This window comes from Tupaia chinensis, unplaced genomic scaffold (genome assembly GCF_000334495.1).
Source record: "Tupaia chinensis unplaced genomic scaffold, TupChi_1.0 Scaffold000473_1, whole genome shotgun sequence".
Taxonomy (NCBI): domain Eukaryota; kingdom Metazoa; phylum Chordata; class Mammalia; order Scandentia; family Tupaiidae; genus Tupaia; species Tupaia belangeri.
Genome location: NW_006159982.1, coordinates 4,346,815 through 4,370,252, shown reverse-complemented (window position 1 = coordinate 4,370,252; position 23,438 = coordinate 4,346,815). Strand labels below are relative to the sequence as shown.

At 36.3% G+C, this 23,438-nt stretch overlaps 1 protein-coding gene and 1 pseudogene across 3 annotated transcripts in view; both read right to left on the bottom strand.

The window, feature by feature from the left end:
- Positions 1–23,438, bottom strand: part of SPATA17 (spermatogenesis associated 17) — a 263,127-nt gene that overhangs the window by 183,243 nt on the left and 56,446 nt on the right. For all 3 annotated transcript variants that reach the window (XR_335619.2, XM_006155850.1, XM_006155849.2), the window contains exon 5: positions 20,716–20,819. Coding sequence is in view for 2 of the 3 variants with exons in the window: in XM_006155850.1 (XP_006155912.1) it covers positions 20,716–20,819 (104 nt within the window). In the remaining variant the exon portion in view is untranslated. The remainder of the gene's footprint in view (positions 1–20,715; positions 20,820–23,438) is intronic.
- LOC114009129 (uncharacterized) lies at positions 16,012–16,225 on the bottom strand (annotated as a pseudogene).

Here is a 23,438-nt window from a genome sequence, read left to right as displayed (position 1 = left end):
AGTGGGAAAGATAATTTGGGAGAAAAATGGAGAGGGAAAATATTTATGGGACACAGATATACTTTGTTATTTGTTGATGAGGATGTGTATAGTATTCTTGACTGGACTGAGATGTATATTATGCTGGGTAAAGTCTCTTTATAATCTAAATGATGTATAGAGAAATGTATAAATAATAATAATAATAATAATAAAGGGGAAAAACACACCATCAATTCAATAACCAAAAAAAAGGCTGAGTTGCAACCTCTAGACCCACTACTACTTTGATATGTGACTGTATCCATTACTTAAACCTTGAGTTTTAATTTTTTTAAACTTTAAAATATAAGGATATGTATTCCAAAAGGGGATTTGTGTGAATAGATAACATGTAAAGTACTGTACAGAATACGTGCTAAATAAATATGATTTACTATGATTGCCCCTATTTACTGAGCTGTCATTGCTTGGAACATCTCAAATTTGTTCATCTAAATGTTTGACTTGATAATTAATTGTGACATTCCTGAGTCTAACTGACCAGATTGAACTTTCTCTTATGGATATTTACCAAGAACACAGAGGCAGGTATGTAATTAAAGCATTTTATTACTTTTGTTTATATTTGTACAATTTCAGCAACTACTCAGTTATAATCCTATCTGTTTACACTGTGCATGTGTCTAAAGATGGATCTAGTATTTTCAAATATCTATCCAATGCTGATAGACTAGATGTAGCCCAGATTCTTATTATTCACATATCTATTTTTCCACTTACTATTAATCGTGACTTTAACATGAAGTTGGTGCAAGGTCTGAAGAATCCCTGTGTGAAGGCACAAGGCGAGTGAACACAGACACTATCCTGTAGGTTTTTACTCGATGTTGCTGCTTTGATTTTTAGGGGCTGCACGTGTTACCAGTCAGAAAGAGCTTGCTGATTTCCTTCATGTTTCTATTTCTTTGTTAATTAAAGCACAATTGGAAATGTGCTGCCTAGATAGCTTAATGCATTAAAAGACTTCAACTCTAGAGAACTGGAAATCTTTAGTATTGTGTTTCCCTGATGCAGAAGTGATCTCAATTTTCTTCAGGTTTGTCATTAGCCTACTGCATTTGTTGGCTCTGTATGATCATCTGTCAGAGCAAGATTAGTTAAAGACTATGATGGAGAGCATATTGAGGCTCCCAGATAACCATTATAAGGATGAGAGATTATGTTCAAATCTTTGAATTGAGTTTTCCTAGAAATTAGATGTATATTCATAAACAGAACTTTAAAAGTGTTTTTTTGCTTTACCCTTGAAAACAAATGCAAATTAGATTACAAAGACAGTATTTAACACAAATATTGATATAAATGTTTTGAAACAGCAAGCTGTTAGTTCTGACTTGTGACTATCATCACCCAGAACAAACAGTGACAGTCCAAGAGAGAAAATAAAACACAGAGAGAAAAACTGAATTTTCAGATCTAAAAGAATTTCACACAGTACAACTGGAAGTTATTCACATAAAAATAACAGCAATAGTTCGAGAATAAAAAGTCAGTTTTTCGCATGCCAAGTTAAGTGTATGGATGTATGGATTTCAGAATAATTAAGGACCAAATACACAGCCCAGTTCATCCCAACAGGACAGAGATACTTTGGTTTATTGAAAGCACAGCAGTTGTTCTCATAAATGTGATACTTCATTAGCACCACACAGATCATAAAAAACCTGATAATGCATTTTAATAGATCCCGTCTATTAGCAATTTGGCAAATATGTCAATGAATCCAAGAACTCTTTCATATAATATTGAAATTATAATAATGTGCATATTAATGCTATCTCCATTATCATTTTTCTCCAAAATTTTGAAAGAATAATATGGAAATTTGTGTCAGTGTTGCAACCTCCCTAATAATCTCTTCTATTTCTGGAAAAGCAAAACAATATTTATGCTCCAGGAGTAATAAGATATTCTAATAATAATTTTATTATAAAGATTTTTTTAAATTACACGATAGCTCACTGTTAAGAATGTTTAGTATATAATTATAATGGGTATATAAAAATCGTGGTTTACATTTACTATCTGTGGTTTATATTTACTATCATATCATATACTTTCCTCTGAATTTTTTATGCTATGGATTAGTCTCATTTAACTTTTATTGTTATACCACAGGGGATATGCATGTGCATGAGAAAGAAAAAACATTCCTCAACAGATCCTGGTCATGCCACAATTCTTTTTCTTCCTATTTTTTTTTTTTTTTTGAGAGGTTTTTGCCATAGGGCATGTGCACTCGCCAGACAGACAGAGACAGACAGAGAGACAGAAAGCGAGAAATCACCCTCCAGGGGGGATGGCCACACCACAATCCCTTCTCCTCCATTCTCCTCTTGGGATCTTGGGCACACACGCATGTGCACCCGGTGTGAGTTTTAAGTCACCGGGTCCGGGACGTGAACCGTGGTCAACTCCATGGGAGTCCAGCGACATAGCCATTACGCCAATTGCTGGTCCCTCTTCCTATTTTTCATCCCGTCCAGATTCTGGCCATATAGCTACACTCAGGATATTTTTCTTTTTGTTGTTAGTTTAGGTTTATCTGTAGGGTATGTGCACTCACCAGAGAGAGAGAGAGAGGGAAAGTGGGAAATCACCCACCAGGGGTAAGGTCACACCACAATCTCTTCTCCATTTCTGCTCAGGATCTGGGGCACACACGCACAGTGTGATTTCCAAGTTGCTGGATCTTGGACTCAAACCACACTGTTGGCTATGTGGGATTCAATGCCTTAATCTCCACACCACCTACCAGCCCCACCCAGCATGTTTTTCAAGCCAACACAGCAAGGACTTGAATGCTGGTCAGCCATGTGGGATCTAGTTTCTTTGTATAGCACCTAACTGTTGCACTATGGGGCTGGCCCTCATTTAAATTTTTCTTACATCTTAGGGAAATAAAACTTTTTTGATTTTCATGGTATGTAAATACATAGATGTGTATATATTTTAAAAGTGTTTATTACCATATTAAGCAAATTATTTCAGATTTAAGGAGACATTAGAAATCTAGTTTCTCATCAAATACAAAAATCCTTTCTGTACAAGTTCTGGCATTTTGGATAAGTCATTCTGTCAGAGTATTTTGTACCACATAAGTCAACCTATTTATAAGTAGCTTTAATTGTTGAAAACATGTCTTTTATGTTGCACTCAAATCTATCCATTTGTCCTAATTTTGTCTCTTTTCATAAATGCATATGATAAGTTTCAAAATTTCTGAAGACAGATGTCATGCCTACCTTTACACTTCTATTTTCCAATCTTGGCTAACACTTCTTGATTTTCAAAGCCCTTAAAATTCCTGATGTTTTCTGCTGCATGCAGTTTTATTGGCCAATGTACATCATAAATAGGTTAACCAGAATTTGACCCTATGCACCAAAGGGAGTCAAACTGAGAAACTTTTCTTTTCTAAGGTCTTTCTATTATTTCATTAATTTTGTGTTTACGAAAGTATAATATACAGATGCTCTTCTATTTATAATGAGATTATGTCCCGAAAGACCTATTGTTAGTTGAAAATATCATAAACTCAAAACGCCTTTAATGTGTCTAACCTACTGAACATTGAAGTGTAGCTTAGACTATCTGAAACCTGCTCAGAACATTTATATTAGCCTATAGTTGAGCAAAATCATCTCATACAAAGCCTATTTTACAATAAAATGTTGAGTATCTCATGTAATTTATTGAATATGGTACTGTAAGTGAAAAAGAGATTGACAGTATGCGTACTCAAAGTACGGTTTATATTGCAATGTCACACTTTTGCACCATTGTCAAGTCAAAAAAATTATGTCGAGCTACCAGATCATCATCAGGGACTGTCTGTGCTAGAAAGATCACTATTCTTAAGGTCATGAGATCAGAATCCCATTTCAGTTCTGCTTTGATTCAATCATTTAACCTTGTCCTATACAGGCACAATGGCTACATACTTTTTTTTTTCTTTTCTTTTTTTTACACATACAGAGAATATCAACATTTCAACTTCAGTCTTAGGTGAGGGATTGAAGCTGTGCTCTAAGAATTTAGTAACTTGTGGGTTACTATAGATGTACAAGGCTCTTTATTCAACCTTCACTGAAGTTCAGCTATAGCATCTCCTCCTTCAAAAAGCATCAGAAATTTCTTCTTAGGAGAAATTAAATATCTCTGAAAGACTCCCACACACTGGCATTTAGGCTCCCCTACTTGAAAAAAGTCATGTCTCTGTTCAGTAATTTTAAAAACAAACAAAGCCCACCAGTCAACTAAATTTGCTTACGTATGTACACATTCAAATAAGCATTTCAATTTATCATGCTCTTGTATAAACAAACTCTCAAATATCACCAATTGTATGAGAAGAGTCTTCAATGTAAAAGAGAAAATGAAAATCAATTTAAAAAACTGATAGCACAGAAACTAAAATCAAATTTAACCTTTGAACTCAAATTTTTGTCTAGGCTGGTAGTTGTCATTTGCCAGTCTTCCCTCAACCCAATTCTATATACTCCTTTGCCCAACACCATGACCAAGAAGGCTAAATCCTACAGAATGCTTCACCTTGGTTGGTTTCCAGTTGGGTTTAGTCTTACAGAGGACTAGAATGCAGGAGAAAAAAAAAAACAAAAAAACAAGAACTTTGTGACATTTCTTCCTCATTATACTCTCCTCCTTTGGTGCCAAATATCTCTGGCAATAGCTACATCCCTCTATGAATAGAAATTATGGCCAGGGACTGGGAGTAAACTTGTGGCTCTCACTGTATTCTATTAATGCTATTTCTTTCCCTTAATATTTCAACTCTGGTAGTATTAATAACACCCCACTGTTGCTGGTCCCAGGAAAAAAACATCCCTTACTGATCCTTTAATATGCCCACATCTCTGTAAATCATACTTTCATTAACTTGACTTCAGTGACCTGGAGTGGATTCCACTTTCTTCAAAGACCCTAACTGCTCCAATAATATTCAAGAAATATGAGATTTTTTAATAAAATAAGAAAAGAATTTTATGAAAAAATAAATGATCAAAATTATAGAAATATTTCATGAAAGTTAACAGTGGCTAAAATAAAAATGTAAGTAAAAGGGTAGGAAAAAAAGCTCTCACAAAACAGGATGAAAGAAAAAGACCTGAGGGTAAAGGAGTGAGCAGAAAATGTTAAGAGACTTAGTATATTATTTCTGGAGGTCCAGCCTCTAAACAATAAGAAACATGTGAAGAAAGAATAGAATAAACAGAAGTGAGAAAGTTATAGAAATCATATAAGAAAATACTGCAGAACTAAAAGGTTCATTGATTTCTTGGGCACTTAATGCAAAATTTCTATAAAATAATAAGAAATTTAAAAAACTTCAGGGAAAAACCTTTTCTAAAAATATCCTATAGAGACCATAAAAATGTACTGCTGGATCCACTAACATGTTCATCCCAAGTGCACACCTTCCTCAGATTACTTCCAGCCAGTGATTGAGAATGGTATGGTACTAAGGCAAGACCATTCAAGTTCAACTAGGCTGATTAACAGTCCTGACAACTTCTGTTCAGGACTGTTAATCAGCCTATTTGAACTTTTCTTGGAAACATATGAGCAACTCCAGTCTCTTCTCAATTGTCGTCCTATCTCTCTTCCTTTCGTATGTATCAGACTGGCATTGCAATCCTCCCCCACAGTCTCAGTCAGCCTAAATCATGGGCATGCACACGTGCACATGTCCGGAATCCTTAGGGAGTACCCAGGAGGGAAACCCAGGACTTTTCCCTTATGGGTCCAATTATGTTGCACTGTACCACCAACAGGCCCTATTTTCTCTACCTTTTCCTTGACAATAATCACCACTATTCATTGAGTGTCAATGATACAATCAATGTTTTATGTATTGCATGCTTCACAATATCTCTGTGAAGTAAAAATCTGTTTCTCCAAAATACATGTGAAAAATCTAATTTCTGTAAGATTAAGTAACTAGTTCAAGGTCACATGTAGAAAGTGCTAGGACCATTACTCTAATCCATATACATCTGAATCTAAAGTCAATGTTCCTAATCCCTCATATGTTAAATGTGTTATTTCAAAGCTTTATAATTTCTTCGAGAGAAATGAAAACTTGTCCACATAAAAACCTGTATATGAATGTTTATAGCAGCATTATTCATAATAGCTAAAAAGTAGAAACAACTCAAATGTCCAACAGATGATTAATAAATTAAAAAAATATGATTTATCCATACAATGAAATATTATTTGGCAGTCAAAAATAATAAAATACTGATATATTTCAATATGAATAAACCTTGAAAACATCATGCTAAGTGAAAGAAGAAAGTCCCGAAGGACCACATATGTACAATTTAATTGATACAGAATGTTCAGAATGGGCAAAGACAGACAGTACCTTAATGGCTACCTACAGTTGGCAACAATAAAAATGAGGGAAGACTGCTAAAGAGTATAGGCTTTCTTTTAAAATGTTTTAAGTTATTCATGGTAATGGTTACACAACTCTACAAATTCTCTAAACACCACAGAATAGTACACTTAAGATAGTATTTTGTATGGTGTGGAAATTTCATCCCAATAAAGCTATTTCAATAAAAAATATATGTATTCCTTAAAAAACTTTCATAATACATGAAAAGATAGGTAAAGAATAATACCTATAAAAATCTTTCTAGTCAAGCTACACTGCTCAAAATTAACATGCTGAGAAACTAATTTGTTTTGATGAATGACAAATTTACATTTAGAACAAAACCACTGTTTTGGGATGTTAACAATCCAAAACTACAGTTAAGCATTAAACTTAGGAGAATACATTACTTTTATCTTAATGTTCTATTAAAAATTTCAAAAATCAGTCAGTTTTGTGCACTCTGAACTAATAATGTTTTATTAATGCTAGCAATCTGTAACTCTGTAGCTATTTTTTAATTTCATTATATAGTTTTCTTATTCATAACCTGGGGCAGTTTTTGCATATCAGGCTAGAGGTTACAAACGAACATGTATACCAAGTACAGACTCAGTCTTAAATTAATCAATCCCATTTGTCTTTGTAATAGGTCCATTCTTGGTGAAGAAAGTGTGTTCTTTCATATGTATTACATAATTTTAAAAATATTTATAGGACAGTCAACTATTTCCATTAACCAAATAGCAGAAAAACCCAAGTAAAACCCAATGTTGTTCATATGCTATGCAATTAAAATGCAAAGCGTGTTTTGCATAAAATATTGTAGCAAGTTCTTTTTTTTTTTCTTTAAATGATTTAACCCTACCAAAAGACAAAGGACTGAGACTAGATGTTTCATATTCCCTTTGAAATCCAGACATTATAAATTTTAATGCCTGCCAGTATATAAGTAAGGAGGATGTTATCATTGCTTTGAGACAATATTAAAGTTTGAAATGTAATCTTGAGAAGACATGAGATGAAAATACTGCTCTAAATAAAGGTCAAGTCATTTTTATCCTAGGTTAAACTAACCTTCTTTACTAAAATACTATATGTGTAAGTCACTGAGTATGGAAAGTAGCCTCTAAAATGGCCTCAAATGATCCCTACTCCGGTATTCATTCCTTTGTGTGTTAAGTCAAAAGTGTGTGTTGGATCTAGTTTCCAATGAAAAGGAAATAGCAAGAGTGATGGGACTTGAACCATTGTAGGGCATGAAGGATTCAAGTCTCTTACCCACCACATCGCCTGCTGGCCCCAGCTACTGCCCTCTTTTAAAAGGAAGTTCATTCAAATGTTCTTAGAAGAGTATTTAGACACTGCAGCCTAAATGCCCTGGTATAGCTTGGCTCCTGCTACACTGTCTGAATTTATTCTGAGTCAAAACTTTCATCAAGTTCCATGTACCAATACCAGTGAAATTTCACATGCTATTGTCCTAATTTCTGCACAACTTTCAGGACACAGTCTCATTCTGTCTGAGAAATAGCCCTCTGTCCAAGAGTCCCACTCCTGCTCTGACCCATACTAGCCTTTTTTTGCCTTAGCTGTTCCTCTTCTGCCTTCTCTATGGTACAAAACTACATAAGGGAAAATAAAATGTGATTAATATTAAAATAGTTGAGAAAATTATCTTGACTTTTTTCTCCTCTACACTTCTTTAAGATAACAAAGACAATAAGAAATAGAAAAGGGAATTATTATTAGCAAAATTAGGAAACAATATTTTTTGAAGAAGGGCCACCAAAAGTAGTGAAAATTCCACCGGGATTAGAGAGGAGTACATGAGATATAAGGCAGCACATATTTTTAAAACTCTTAGCTACATTGTGGTAAATAACAGAATGTTAAATAATTAAGAAAACTATCTAAAGGTATTGAACAGCTTTTCTTCAAAGACAACTTGACTAACATTGTACTTTGTCCAATAGCAACAATTTAAGGTAAAAGGCAATAAAATAATATCTTCAAAGACTAGAAAGAAAATACTTGTTACCTTGAAAGAATACCCAAGGTTGGTCTTCAGCTAGTAGCAAATTGAACCCTCAAGAAAGTAGTGATATTTAAAAGTAAAAGTAAGTAATGAAATTAGAGAACTGTGTTGGCAAATCTAAATAAGTATTGTCTCTTAAAGATTCTAAAAATAAGGGCCAGTGAGTGGTTTGGTAGTTAAAGGCATTGGACCTCTCACATGGCAGACCATGGTTCAAGTTCCAGACCTGGTGGTTTGCTTTCTTACTCCTCTCCCCACTCTGGTCCCTCTCTGGTCAAATTAAATTAAATAATTTTTTTTTAAATTCTAAAAATAGAACTAGCCCCATAGTATAGCACCTAAGTGCTGTTTATACAAAGCTGGGTCTCACATAGCTTACTATGGTTCAGATCTTGGCCCTGAGTTCACCTTACATGCATACTGAAAATTCTCATGGAATGGAGAAATGGAGGGAAAATAATCATTTATTGCATAACCATGTCACATTGCAGGGTTCTCTCTCTTTCGTATGCGCCTTCTAGCAACTTAACAAGAAAATATAAAAATGCCACCATGAAGCAGATTTTAAAGGAAAGTGAAATGAATGCACTGGCTTCCATATTACTAGGAGGTACAAAAGAAGGGAGAACCAGATTCAATGTAGCCTAAGATTTTTTAATTTTTTGAAAGGAGAAGAAAGGTACATACATTATACAGTATGTTAAAATCTGAAGGTTATTTGCTGAGAAAAGAAATTGAAGAGGACAGAAAAAAATGGAAAGATGTCCATGTTCATGAATTGCAAGAAAAACTTGTATTATTAAAATGTCCACACTATGCAAAGTAATCTACAAATTCAATGTAGTTCCTGTCAAAATACCAACGATATTCGTCAGAGAAAAAAAAATCCTAAAATTCTTATGGAACCACAAAAGGCTCTGAATAACCAAGCAATATTGAGAGTATAAAAATTCAAAGTATTGAACAACTTTTCTTCAAAAGGTAACTTGACCAACATGATATTTTTCACATCAGTGATAATTTATACTGAGGCAATAACATAATATCTATGTCAGGTATCACAATATCTGACTTCAAAACACTACAAAGCATGGGACCAGCAGTTAGCACAATGGCTATGTCGCTGGACTCCCACGTAGTCGACCGCAATTCGCATCCCAGACCTGGTGGCTTAAAACTCATGCCGGGCGCGTGTGCGTGTGTGCCCAAGATGCCGAGAGGAGAATGGAGGAGAAGGGATTGCGGCGTGGGCATCCCCCCTGGGGGGATTGATTTCTTGCTTTCTGTCCCTCTGTCTCTCTCTGTCTGGCGAGCACACACGCTCTATAGCGAAAACCTCTCAAAAAAAAAAAAAAACACTACAAAGCATTACTCTCCAATACAGCATAGTACTAGCATAAAAACAGACATACAGACCAACGAAACAGAGCTGATTTTCAACAAAGGCACTAAGAACATAGGTTGGAGAAAGTCAGTCTGATTAAGGTGTTGGATTTCCACATGGCCAACTGTGAGGTTCCAATTCCAAACCCAGCAACTTGAAAATCATGCCAGTTTTGTGGGTGTGCCTGCCCAAAATCCTGAGGAGAAAGGATTTAGGAGTGCCCATCCTGCCTGGAGGGTAATTCTCACTTTCCCTCTGTCTCTCTCTGGCTGGCAAGAACATGCACCCTATGGCAAAACCTAAAAATATAAATTAATTAATTAAAAAAAGGTATTAGGCTAGGAACTTAAGCCAAATTAGATGTGACTAGAGAAAAGATAGCAACTGTAATGCATCTGAGCATCCAATGCATTCAAATACATGATTAAGGCAATGACAACTGTGGAAATAACAATTATAAGAACAAGTCAGACAACAAAAGGAATTGCAAAGACTTTCAATGTGTGTAAATACATTGATTGGCTCTTCTTTTATAGCAAGTTTGTTGAAAATGTTGCTAAAAGCAAATAAGTCAAATAATAGTTATAAATATGTTAAAATATGTAACAGTACTTACTAGAAGAAAATAAGAATAACAATATAATTGATTAAAATTATGTAGGACGATGGAAAATATAGCAACATACTAATTTAATCATTCTTAGATGAAAAGACAATAGATTCTTTTTCTTAATTTTTAAAATTTCATTTATTATTATCATAATCTTCTTTATGTAACATTGAAACAAAAGACAATAGATTCTATCTAAACATGGATTTTAAGCATATTTTTAAGAAAAGAAGATATAGTTAAGATATCTGTCAGAAATGAGAATTCAGTCTACCAAATTACATTAAAAGTATATATATATATATATAATTTATTTAAAGTATCTGTATATATGTCCATCCCATGAGTTCCTGAACCTGAAAATCAGTAGCATAAAAGGAAGTTACATAACACGTATGTAACATATCAATAAGAGAAATGAAAATAATTTATTCTTAAAAGTGTCTCTCTGGAGAGCACACATGCCCTATAGCAAAGATCTCGCTCTCAAAAAAAAAAAAAAAAGAAAGAAAGAAAGTGCACATATTATAAAATTGCATAGACTTCACAAATGCATGTACATGCACACACATACAAATAGCACACGTTAACTTGAGAAAGTTTGGATCAGATCAATGACCTGTATCAGGGTCAGTACACTGACTGTGATATGGTACTATAGTAATATAGTACAAAGAATATTTCTATTATTTGTTACAAATCATGAGACTCTATAAATATCTCAAAATAAAAGGTTTAATATTTTTTTTCTTTTTTTAGTTTTCTATAGTGCATGTGCACTCACTACAGAGAGGCAAAGAGAAAGGGAGAGAGAGAGAGAGAAGAGAAAGTGAGAAATCATCCCCCAGGGGATGTCCATGCCACAATCCCTTCTCTTCCATTCCCCTCTCAAGATTTTGGGCACAAGCACACACACACCTGCATGTTTGCAAGCTGCTGGGTCAGGGACTCGAACCACACAGTTGGCCATGTGGGATCCAGCAGTCTTAATCTTTGTGCTCTATGCTCACTAAAGTTTGATTTTACTAAAAAAAGGAAAGAAAATTGCTCTCTGATTGGCTAGCAGAAAAAAAAAAAACTAAATTCAGATACATCTAAATTAAATCTGATAATTTAAAAGTAAAAGACATGGCAAAGAATAACCAGGAAAATACATTGAAAATTTAGCAAGATACAAATTCTAATTTCAAAAAGGTTTAATAAAGGGCAAATGACTTAACTATGTTAATGAAGAATACTGTAAACTGATTTAAGTCTTGAATATCTATTAACCATTACCTTAGCATTCCAATTAATTATTTTGTAATGATTTTTTTTCTATGACAGAAAAAAAAAGTATAAAAAGGACATTTCTCAAATGTTTTTGTTTAAGTTTATGCCTCTCAGTTCTTGACAACCCAAGTAAAAAAAAAAGGAGAATATCTAAAAATGTTAACGATTAAAAATGATCAAACTAGTAAGTATTGAGCTCCACAGTCTAATGACAAAGAACATATTTTCAAGAGTCTTCACATATTTTTAAAATTCACCATATGTTAGGTCATAGAGAAATTCTCAATAAAGTTTAAAGGGTAGAAATAGTACAAATGGCTTTTTTTTTTTTAAATCCTAATGTAATAAATTTGGAAAATTTACTAAGATAAAGGAAGACTTAAGAGGCTTGTACTTCCAGCAGGAGTACAGATTAGGTGTTATCAAGAATTTTCTTACTATAATACAACTAGGTCAAAATATAAATTGTAATGCATTTTTAGATTGCATGAAAGTAATGAATATAGCCAAAGAACAATGAAAATAAAATCAAACAATTAGTAGTCATCTGTAAACAAATTACCTGGGGGAAGATACTTACACATATAAAAGGTCTTTAGATTTTCTGATGAGAAGTGGGAGAAAAACTTGATGCTAAGCCAGTTTTCTCAAAGGGTGCTAGACTGGTTCTAGATTAGTAGTACCTTACAGTTGAAGACTACTCCTTAGAGGAAAGCTGTGAGAATGTACACGCTTGGAAATGTTATAGATTAAGTCTAGCTCTCTATGAGCTCACAAGTTTTTTAATGGTAAGTACACAAGGAAAATAGAAACCATAAAATTTGGGGGCCAACAGGTGAAGCAGTGGTTAAGGCACTGGACTCCCACGTGGCAGTCCTGGTGACTTGAAACTCATGCCAGGTGCATGTACACATGTGCCCAAAATTCTAAGAAGAGAATGGAGGAGAAGGGATTGTTGTGTGGCCATCCTCCTTGCGGGGTGATTTCTTATTTACTGTCTCTCTGTCTCCAGTAAGCACATGCACTCTATAGTAAAAATCTCTTAAAAAAATTTTAATACAAACAGGAACAATACTGTAATTATCAGATGCAGAATATAACCTATGATTATTTAAATAAATTTGCAATTGGATTTAGAAAACCAAACAATATGGAATTACAAAAAGAAGTTAGGAATATTAGAAAAAATGACCGAATAGTACATTTGGAAATAAAAATGTAATCACTAAGATTAACTGTATGGATGGGCTAAACAGAAAATTAATAAAATAGAAGATATAGCTGAAGAAATTATAATTAAGACAGAGTATCTTCCCTTCTTCCTCACTGCACCATATTTCACAATATATGGGCAAAGGCAAACATGTCAGTAATTATGACATAGGGTAGATGGTTTAAGCTTTGTATGAACATCTGTGGGGTCTCAGATGATGAGTCCCTTAACTCCCTGACAGCCTCTAAGCTGTGATATAAGGATGATGATTTAAAAATGAGCGGCCAAGAAAATGGTATGTGTAAAGGTTTAGAAGTCTAAGGAAACATGATATCTTTAAAAATGGATAATATTCAGAACGAGGGAGCAGACTTGAAGAGTCATGAAACAGTCTCCAGCTTGTAACACTTCCCCCACGGGCAACTTACAAAGGTGGAATAGAAATACTTCCTGTTTGCAAGTGGTTGGCAAATGGGATCCAAATAATCCCCCCTTTTGATGCCCTTAGTTTTCCTTAGGGTATCACGGCACAACCTCCGCAGCCCTTTAATTTCCAATCAGCCGAGGCAGTAGTGCTAAGTCTACAGAAGGGACTGTTACAACTTATCAGGGAAGGTTCAGAATAGTTCCTGTGTTGTCTTGGACAGGTGTATCCTTGATTTTTCCACCATGCATAAATCAGTCAGCCTCTGGTGTGGCCAAAGCAGGGCCACAGATTCCTCAGGCTTCTAAGGTACATTGACCAGTCAGCCTCTGGAGTGACTAGAGCAGGGCTATAGATTCCTGGTTTCTGAAGTGTCATCTGGAGGAGCTGTGTGTCGGTCCATGGAGACAGTCCTCTTGACTCTAGTCTGATGGATTCATGGGGGGGATGCCTGTAACAGGTATTGGTAGCCTCGACCTGGTTTGAACTTAATAAAGTCCACTAATAGTAGTAAGGGGAGGTTCTGATAGCCTGGTCTCAGCTTCCGATGGGCATTGTTCCTGGCACAGGTTTCACATCTGCTACTGACATGGTTGCACAGGGTTGCAGAAAACAATCCCCCATGTGTCAATTCATGGTACTGAAGCACCAGCTTATGAACCAGAATGCAATGGGACAAATAGTTCCCCATCTGGTAGCTGCCACCAACCAGTCTTTGTTTCTCTTTTTTCTGTTGCTTATTGATTTTCTTTTTTGGTGTGGGGGGAGCTCTGGCAACAATTGCATAGTAACTGGAGGATTTTTTTCTTTATTTGAAGGCATATTTAGATCAGTGGCATAGTAACTCCTGGTACTGAGCCATCCTTTCACCCATCAACCACCTATAGCCCCTACTGTTCATCAGTGTCACAACAGCATGAGGAACTTTCTTCCCATTCAAAGGCAAACAGGGGCTGGCTTTTGGAAGCTAGTCGGAGATGGAAGAAGGCATCCTTGAGGTCCAAGCATGTGAACCAATTGGTTTGAGGTAGCAGGAGGTTCAGGAGCATGTAGGGGTTTGACACTACAGAGTGGAGGGTTACAGCAGTGTTGTTTACAGAGTGGAAATCTTGTGCTGGCTGCTAATGTCCTCCAGGCTTTCTAACTAGCACTAGTGGAGGTCCAGGAAGACTGACATTCCACCAGAATTCCAACTTCTTTGAGGCATTTGATATATCCTTGAATGCCCAATTGTGTGTCTCCTGGTACCAAGTATTTCCTCTGCCTCACTGAGGTAACACCAGGTTTCAAGTCAATGACAACTGCGGCATGGTTCTTTGTCATCCTCCACCCTTTCTCTGTCTCTCTCCAATGAATGCACATGCCCTATTCAAAAACCTAAAAATAAATAAATAAAGACTGACTATTCTACTGCTAACACTCACTCACAGCAGTAGGTTAAGAATGATTCTTAGCTTGTACTCTTTGTAGGTTAAGTCATGAACAACTAAATTTCACGAGCTTTGGTTGAAGTAAACCTTAGCCAAAGGTCTGGCACTGCGTCCTGGCTTTTATTCTGCCTGAAGAGGCCTAGGGCAGGTGGCTGAGTCCCAAAGTGCACACTGTGGCTCAATGCTCCCTTTCTATCTTTCTTGCTCCTTTCCATTTGACATATGCATGTGTGATCTGGACTAACTTTTTGGTTCCCAGTGATTGTTGATATTCAGGTATTGTTTTAGGAGAACAGAAACTGGCTATTACATTTTAAATTATTAAAATACGAACCAAGTATCAGTTTAATTGCTGAAGTTCTTTCTGGGATATAGGCTTTAAGACCAGATCATTATGTTTGAAGACCCTAATGGTTCTGACAGTCTGGCTTCTAGAACCAGTGACACATGGTTCAGTTCCTGGCATGATCCAGTAGAATTATTATTATTATTATATATTCTTTTGGGAGAGATTTTTGCTATAGGGCGCATGCACTCACCCGAAAGAAAGAGAGAGACAGACAGAAAGTGAGAAATTACCTCTTGGGGAGAGAGGGGGATGGCAATGCTGCAATCCCTTCTCCTCTATTCTCCTCTCAGGATCTTGGGCACTCACGCACACGCACCCGGCGTGAGCTCAAGCCACTGGGCCCGGGACTCGAACTCCTTTCAACTACATGGGAATACAGCAACATAGCACTTATGCCAACTGCTGGCCCCCATATTTTAATAACCAATTATAGTCATGAAATCGCATCTTATGATGTCCACCTTGGCCCCAGGCACACTGCAGATCAGGTCATAGGTTTTCAAAATCTTGATCATTAAGACTTCTCAGCCTTTTTCATTTCAGACTCATCAGTATGGTTGTCCACACTAAACAGATAATGATCTGCTCCACTACAGGTGGGGACAGCGATGAGGCATACGCTGCAAGGCAACCTTTGCCAATGAGCATCAAATTTGTTGCAAATACATGTCTGGGATTGATAGAAAGTTCTGGTGGCCTAGGAGCCAGTGTCTACCATAAACATCATTGGTTGGCCTCACACACCTTCATTTTGACTGTGGGCTCCTGGGGACCTAGAAGTAAGGAACCTGGTTTGTCCTAGACTGTGTCTTAACTCAGCCAGGAGGGCAGAGCCCAGTTTGCATCTGCTTTATTGATTATACAAAAACTCTACCTGGAGAATACAATTTTTAATTTAAACCTTCATTTCTATGGAACAGAGGGAGTGCAAGAAGGCAGGAAGGGAGAATGCAGCCAGGATCTCCAGCCTTAACTCATCTCATCCCGTGTCTTCAATTAGCAATAATCGCGCCTCGGATAAACCTCATTGGCTACGATACTGCCACTGCGCAAAGCTCTCATCCCGTGTCTTGAGATTCCCACCCTACCAAGTTCCTGGGCAAGGGTTTCCCAGTTTTTCTCTTCCTGATACAAAGGCCCATTTAAAGCCAGTTAAATGGCTGACCTGTCTAAATTGATCCTGTGCTGCTTGGTAAGCAAGTGTGCAGACAGGGAAACTGGAGTACTTTAGCCTGGAGGATAGGTGGGTTGTAATTGGGTTTCCCTGAGAGGATTTCCAACGGGAGTGCCTTTGCAAAGAAATTTTTACTAACTATCCACGTTTATCTTTTCTCACCTACCCTAGGGAATCTAATATCTCCTTAGGGAGCTACTAAGCTTATGAACCGAATTAAATATATTTATATTGATCAGAATTTTCAATTTTTAGTAACCTCAACTTTTAGCCTGTATCAGAAGCTTATGAACATGTACAAACACAAACTTGTTTAACATATTTCCTAATGTAGAGACCACCCCAATATCTTTCATTTCTAAAAATCTAAAAGATTAATAAGAGGCATAATCAAGGCATGTTAACTTAATAATGAGAGCTATTAGAAAGACTCAGGAAGAATCAGACAACCATGCATCCATGCTTAACATTGGATTTATATCTTTTTATACAGATTTTTAGCAATTTAACGATTTTGCTATAAGCTAACTAGCATGCAAACCCTGACATTTTCTTGCCTTCAGTTTGGCTTGATAGTTCAGAAGGCCAATCAGTTTTTCCACAGACAATGGGAATTTTTATCCAGTTCAATGACTAGATTGTTAGTCAGAAAACTAGTTTCTTTATACCTAGTCTAGACTATCAGTCAGACTACCCACCAGTTTTTCCATAGAAAATGGAAATTTTTACCCAGTTAAATTAGACTTTCAGAAACTTTTATTGTAAGAATACATCTTTTTACCATGTTAGGACTATAAATGCCAATTTCCTGGGGTTAGTTTGACACCATATTCTCCAGAGAACTTCTTCCCGAAATTTTTCATGACCAGAACAAGAGGAGATCTAATAGTAGCCAATTATCTTCCGAGACATAAAGGACAAGCCTTGAGCCCAAGATTGGGACAGAAACAAATCAGCCAAGAGTTCGGGGACACATGGGTCTCTTGGACATGTGGCAAGATCCCCCTCCCTGTGACAGAAACACAGGTGAGGACCCACTCAGACTCCATAGTCTGAAGACTGCAGGGTCACAGAAACTGATACACACACACACACACACACACACACACACACACACAGAGTCACTCTAGAGTTTATCACAATGTCTTCCCCCTTCCAGGAGAGTCCCCAACTGGTTGCCCCCAGCAAGGGGACCCACACAGCAACCAGAGCTGCCGATCCCTGGCTGGGGACCGTGCAGGGAACAGTGCAGCAACCTGAACCCAGAACTGGTGGCTCCAATGGGAGACCATGGGAGGCAGTTAGGCTCTTCATTCATCCAAATCAGGTGGGCCTGACTAGGTTCCTATGTCTCAGTCTGGTCTATCAAGTCCAGTGGGAGTTGATTGCCTCCAGGGCATCAGGGCTCCTGATGAAGGAGGACCTGACAAAAGACCAGGTAGCGCTGCCTCGTTCTATTCTGGGGCCCTTTCATCCCTGTAGGCGCCTCCCACCAAACCAGTTGCTTGAGGGGCCAGTACAGTTGGCTTACCTGACAGGGAAACAAAAATGTTGGTGAGAAACTGACTGCCAAGAAACCAAGTACCACTCAGAGAGTTGGAAAACTCAGGTTTATAACACCAGCAGTTTCTCACATGGCCAGTTTAAGACCCCAGCTGCTCAGTCAGCCATGAGGGATCCAGCCACCTTAACCTATGTGCCACCTGCTGGCCCAAGATTATTCTTCTCCCTCCCTCCCCCCGCCCCCACAGGTGAGCTGCTTGAGTTCCCTATATATTCTAGTTATCAAATCTCTCATTTGAGGTATAATTTGCAAATATTTTCTCCCATTCAGAAGATAGTCTCTTCACTCTAATTGTTATTTCCTTTGCTATACAGGAGTTTTATAGGTTGATGTATTCCTGTTTGTATAATTGTATAATTCCAATGAAATCACAGATGACATTCTTGGCAGAATAGAAAAAAATGATAACTTTTGTCTAGAATCATAAAAGTTCCTGTATCACCAAGGTAATGTGGAAGGCCACGTATTGGATCTTGCACATGAAACTGTTGGTCCATTTTGTTCCCTTACCCTAACATGGCTGGCTGCTTCTGTAAACCTGCTTGCTCTTCCCATGAGAAAATAGCTCGTGCGAGCCATATAGAAAACCATATCCGGGACGACATCCTGAACCTGCTACTGTCTTTGCTAACTAGCTCGAAATCCTTTTGTTTAGCAATGTAACTGCATGGAAACCCCACTCCCCGCACAAATAATTAACCTGCTTGATTCAGCTTCTGTAAATGCTTGGATAGAAATCCCTGGTAACTGAACCCTTATAAAAAGACTTCAGTTGGGGCTGCAGTTCTGACTCTCGGCCCCTGCCCTCCCCAACCCTCCAGTCTCAGACTGTAGTCACTGGCCACGTAATAGAGACTCCCTTTAAAATTAATCTGGCTTTGGTGGTTATTCATTCGATGGCACTCTATAATAGTAATACTGTGCAAAAAGAACAAAGTAGGCGGCATATCTCACTACCTGACTTCAAAATATGTTACGAAGCAGTGAAAATCAAAATATCAAAGTATTGACATATACACCAATGGCATAGAATAGAAAATTCAGAAATAAATCCCAAACCATATAGCTTTAACAAAATATACAAGACAATACAGTGGATAAAAGAAAGTATTTTCAGCAAAAGGTGCTGGAAGAACTGGATCTCCATCTGAAAAAAAAAATGAAACTAGAGGCCTATTTCCCCTTGTTAATAAAAGTCAACTCAAAATGGATCAAAGATTTAAATGTAAGACAACGGCCCTAATATTATTCTTTTTCTCTCACATACTCTATTTATTGACATACTTTTTGTCCTGAGAATCTCAAGTCAGCCAATCAGACTGCAGAACTTCAGGTATCTCAAGAAGGAATTAATAGTAGTTCTATGGTCCACAAGTTACTCATTTTCCAGATTCTCTCATTGACTAAATCCTACTGAAGCCTCCCAAAACTTTTCTGTTTTATTTTTTAACATTTAGTCACGTGTCTTTACAGTGTACAACATTATTTTTTCCACTGCAAATACCATGCATGTCAGTTAAGACAAAGAATCTACACTATATCTTATCATCAGCAAATAGCTTCTCATTTTTTTGTCATTTAAGCATACTTTTAATTGTTTTTTTTCTTCCTCTTTCCCCTCCCTTCCATACTAAACTTTCTTTTTTTTTTTTTTTTTCTAGTAGGTTTTTGTCATATGGCATGTGCTCGTTGCAGAGAGACAGAGGGAAAGTCAGAAGTCACCCCCAGAGTGGATGGCCATGCCACAATCCCTTCTTCTCCATTCCTCTCCCAGGATTTTGAGCAGACGCACATAAGCACCCAGCATGATTTTCAAGCTATGGGATTTGGAACTTGAACTGTGGTCAGTCATGTGGGAGTCCAGCCTATCAAACCACCATGCCATCTGCTGGCCCATTTTAACTGTTTCTTTTATTCCAAAGAAATCAACAACTCCTTTATTCCTAATCTCCAACTAGATCCTTTTAAATCCACAACATATGTGAGAAAACCAATGGTTGGTAATTTTATTTTTAGATATTTCATGACTATATACTGTATTTAAGTTTCTGGCAAAACCTTTACTTAAACAAGTTATTACCAATTGTTAGTTCTCTCTAGTTCTAACAATTTCAAAAATAAAGTAAGATAATGTATATGGAAAATATTTTGAAAGAAAAATTACTATGTAAATGCACCTATCATTCAGTGCTACTCCTTTTTATATAAATGTGTTTTAGGCAACATGGACACTACTTCTATATCATTAGAATGGAGCACATAAGAAGAGAAATCATAACAGTTTTTGTAGTAATATGAAAACATGTAGAGTTTTGAAAGAAATGACTGAAAAGAACCATAATACCTTTATTTTGTTCAAATTTACAGACAATATCATCCCATAGCCTAAACTTATATCCTAGCTTCCTATGCTTTAAAAAAAATAAAAACTGACAGTAAAACTTCCCCTTTAATATGTTCCATAAGTTCTTGCTATTGAACATGTTGCTGAAAATACAACTTATAACTGAAGATTTAACTGTAAAATTATATTACAGATAAATGCATGTCATTAAGAGACTATTTTACTGAAACGAACTCTTTTTTATAAAAACAAGATACTATATCACAAACAGAACCTAATTTATTGTCAGGAGTAAAAGATATTTTAAGTATACCAATGATAAAGTTTTAAAGTAAATAGAATCAATATATCTATAACTTATCGATAAATTTCTGCTTGAAATGTCATTGAGTTTTTGAAAGTACTTGTAAATATGGTAATAATCAACATCTGTGGAGCAATCTTTCTAAATTTTGTATTACTCACCTAATTGCATCATTAGTCTGTGAAACAGCTCTCAAGTACTCTTTCAAGTAATAATAATTAAAGCAGTATTTTCGAATCTTATAGCCTCGCCATCGTCTCTGAATCTATTGATACAAATAAAAAGATACAATATGTCATCACAACTTTTTAGTGAAAATATTAATAGTTATTCAAAATCAAAATCACTGTGACTATTACTCATAAGAAATAGTATCTTAGGATTTTCCACTAATATAACTGTATACACGCCCAGTCCGTTTAGAGAGGTCACCAGATGAAAGTCCAAGAACATCTCACGTGGCCTCACAGAGTATTGAGTAAGTTCTGTGCCATTGTTAGGCTCTTTCTGTGAACTCTTGGAAGACCTATCATATCAGTAGCAAATGCAGTTTCTACTCATAGATGTTATAAAATATCACAAAGATACAAATGTAATTATAGGCTACTCTAATTTATTTAAAACATGTATAAGTATTTCACAAAATACTAAGAAAAAGCTATCATAGATTTAAAAGTTTCTTTACAAATTCTTATCATTTTTGTTTCCTAAAAAAAATTCTAATTTTCATTAACAACAGGCTTGAAGATGGTATTTTTGTCTCATTAAAATAAATACTTTAAAAGGGCTTTTTAAAATAAGCTCTATCAAACTTGTAAACAAAATGTCTTGTATTTTAATCATGGCATTTAAATATTTCCATGACAATAACAAGAATAGCTAACATTTATTCAGTTCTTATGTGCCATTCTAAGGATTTTGCTAACATTTATGTATTTAATTTTTAGAACATTCCTCTGACATTAATACTCTTATTACCTCATTTACAGATGAGAAAAAGAATAAAAACACAGGTTATATATTTCCCATAATTATCCAAGAATTATATTAAGACTTCAGATAGCCCATTCTTCTAGGCATTACAATATAGAGCTAGGACAAAGAAAACTGCAATTTTCAAAGAAAGAAATTTCATATTGAAATTATCTGCATTTTGTATCTCCTCCTGTAAGTGGTGGCATTCAAATAGATCAATTGATTGACTGATTGATTTTAGAGGGAAAGTGAGAAATCACTTTCAAGGGGGTATGGCCATTCTGCAATCCCTACTCCACCATTCTCCTCCTGGGATCTAGGCAGGAACACATACATGCCCGACATGATTTTCAAGCCACCAGTCCAGGACTTGAAACATAGCTGACTACGTGGGAGTCCAGTGATGTAACTGTCATGCCATCTGCTGGTCCCCAATAGCTTTATTGTTACCAGAATATACAACTAGAGTGTTATCTTGTTTTTGTTTGTTTGTTTGTTTTTTGTTTGGAGAGGTTTTTGCTATAGAGCATGTGCACTCACCAGATAGACAGAAACCGAGAAATAGAAAGCGAGAAATCACCCCCCGGGGGAATGGCCACGCTGCAATCCCTTCTCCTCCATTTTCCTCTCGGGATCTTGGGCACGCATGCACACATGCCCGGCGTGAGTTTAAGCCACCAGGTCCAGGACTCAAACAGCAGTCGACTACGTGGGAGTCCAGCGACATAGCCATTACGCTAACTGTTGCTCCCGTGTGTTTTCTTGTTTTTAGAAGAGTGTTAAAGTCTATCAAACCATACTTAAGTAGAGTTTTATAAATAAAGTCCCAGTAATAATGAGAATTAGGCTAATTCTATCTTTGCCCATATAACCTTTGTTAGAAAAATCTAAACATAAAACTAGTAGTGTATATTAATTTTGTGGAAAAAATATCTGAACTTTAATGGAGTAGTAGAAGACATTTGGAAATATTTAGCAATATTAACTTAGTCTTGCATGAAGATTTAATTTCATTCCCTAAAATTTTCCAATAGTCTGCATATCTACTTCAATGATTCATATAGAAATGATTCTATTTTAGGTTACAAGGTCCTTCCAATTTTAGCAGTTTAATAGGCTAAGAGAACACACATCTTCTCATAAACATGCTTTAAAAAATAAAAATAAAAACAAAAGTAATACAAAGACTATTCTCTAGTCCATTGGATTTTACCTCTAATGCCTACAATTTCATTAAAATACTTAGTTTAAACTGTTTTTAAGTTGAATGCTGTATCAGTAAAGAATAAACAGGAAACATGTTTTATCTGAATCCTGATCCTTTATTTTTGTCTGTTTTAAAACATGACCATTTAAAGGATATTTACAATGATATTATAATCTGTGATATTAAACGTGAAGATTTTGAGGAAGTGTTTTAGTCAGCCTTCCTACTCAGAATGAAAATGGCTAAAATTAGCAAAAATATGCAAAACAGATTGCAAGAACAGATAAAAAAGACAAGAACTCTAAAATTAAAATTAAATAGTGTAGGTTAATACCCTGCTCTCACCTGTCCCACAGAACGGCGCTTGCTCTTCAGGAGACCTCCAGCTCCATCTCTAGGCTCCTGGCCAGCAAGGGAAACTGAGGCAGGGGCACCAATGCCCCCTGTTCCAATTCCAGGCTCCCAAGACCAGGACCCCACTCCCCAGAGAGGTAGGCAGGGTTGTTTTTTGTTTTATTTTGTTGTTGTTGTTTTATCTTTTGCTTTGCTTTCCTTTTTGTTTTGTTAATACCCTGCTCTACCTTGTCCCACAGAGTGGCCCTTGCTCTGCAGTAGACGTCCAGTTCCATCTCTAGGCTCCTGGCAAAATTTTTCTTTATTCCCCTCTACACTCTTTTCTTTCCTCTTACATTATCCGCTCTT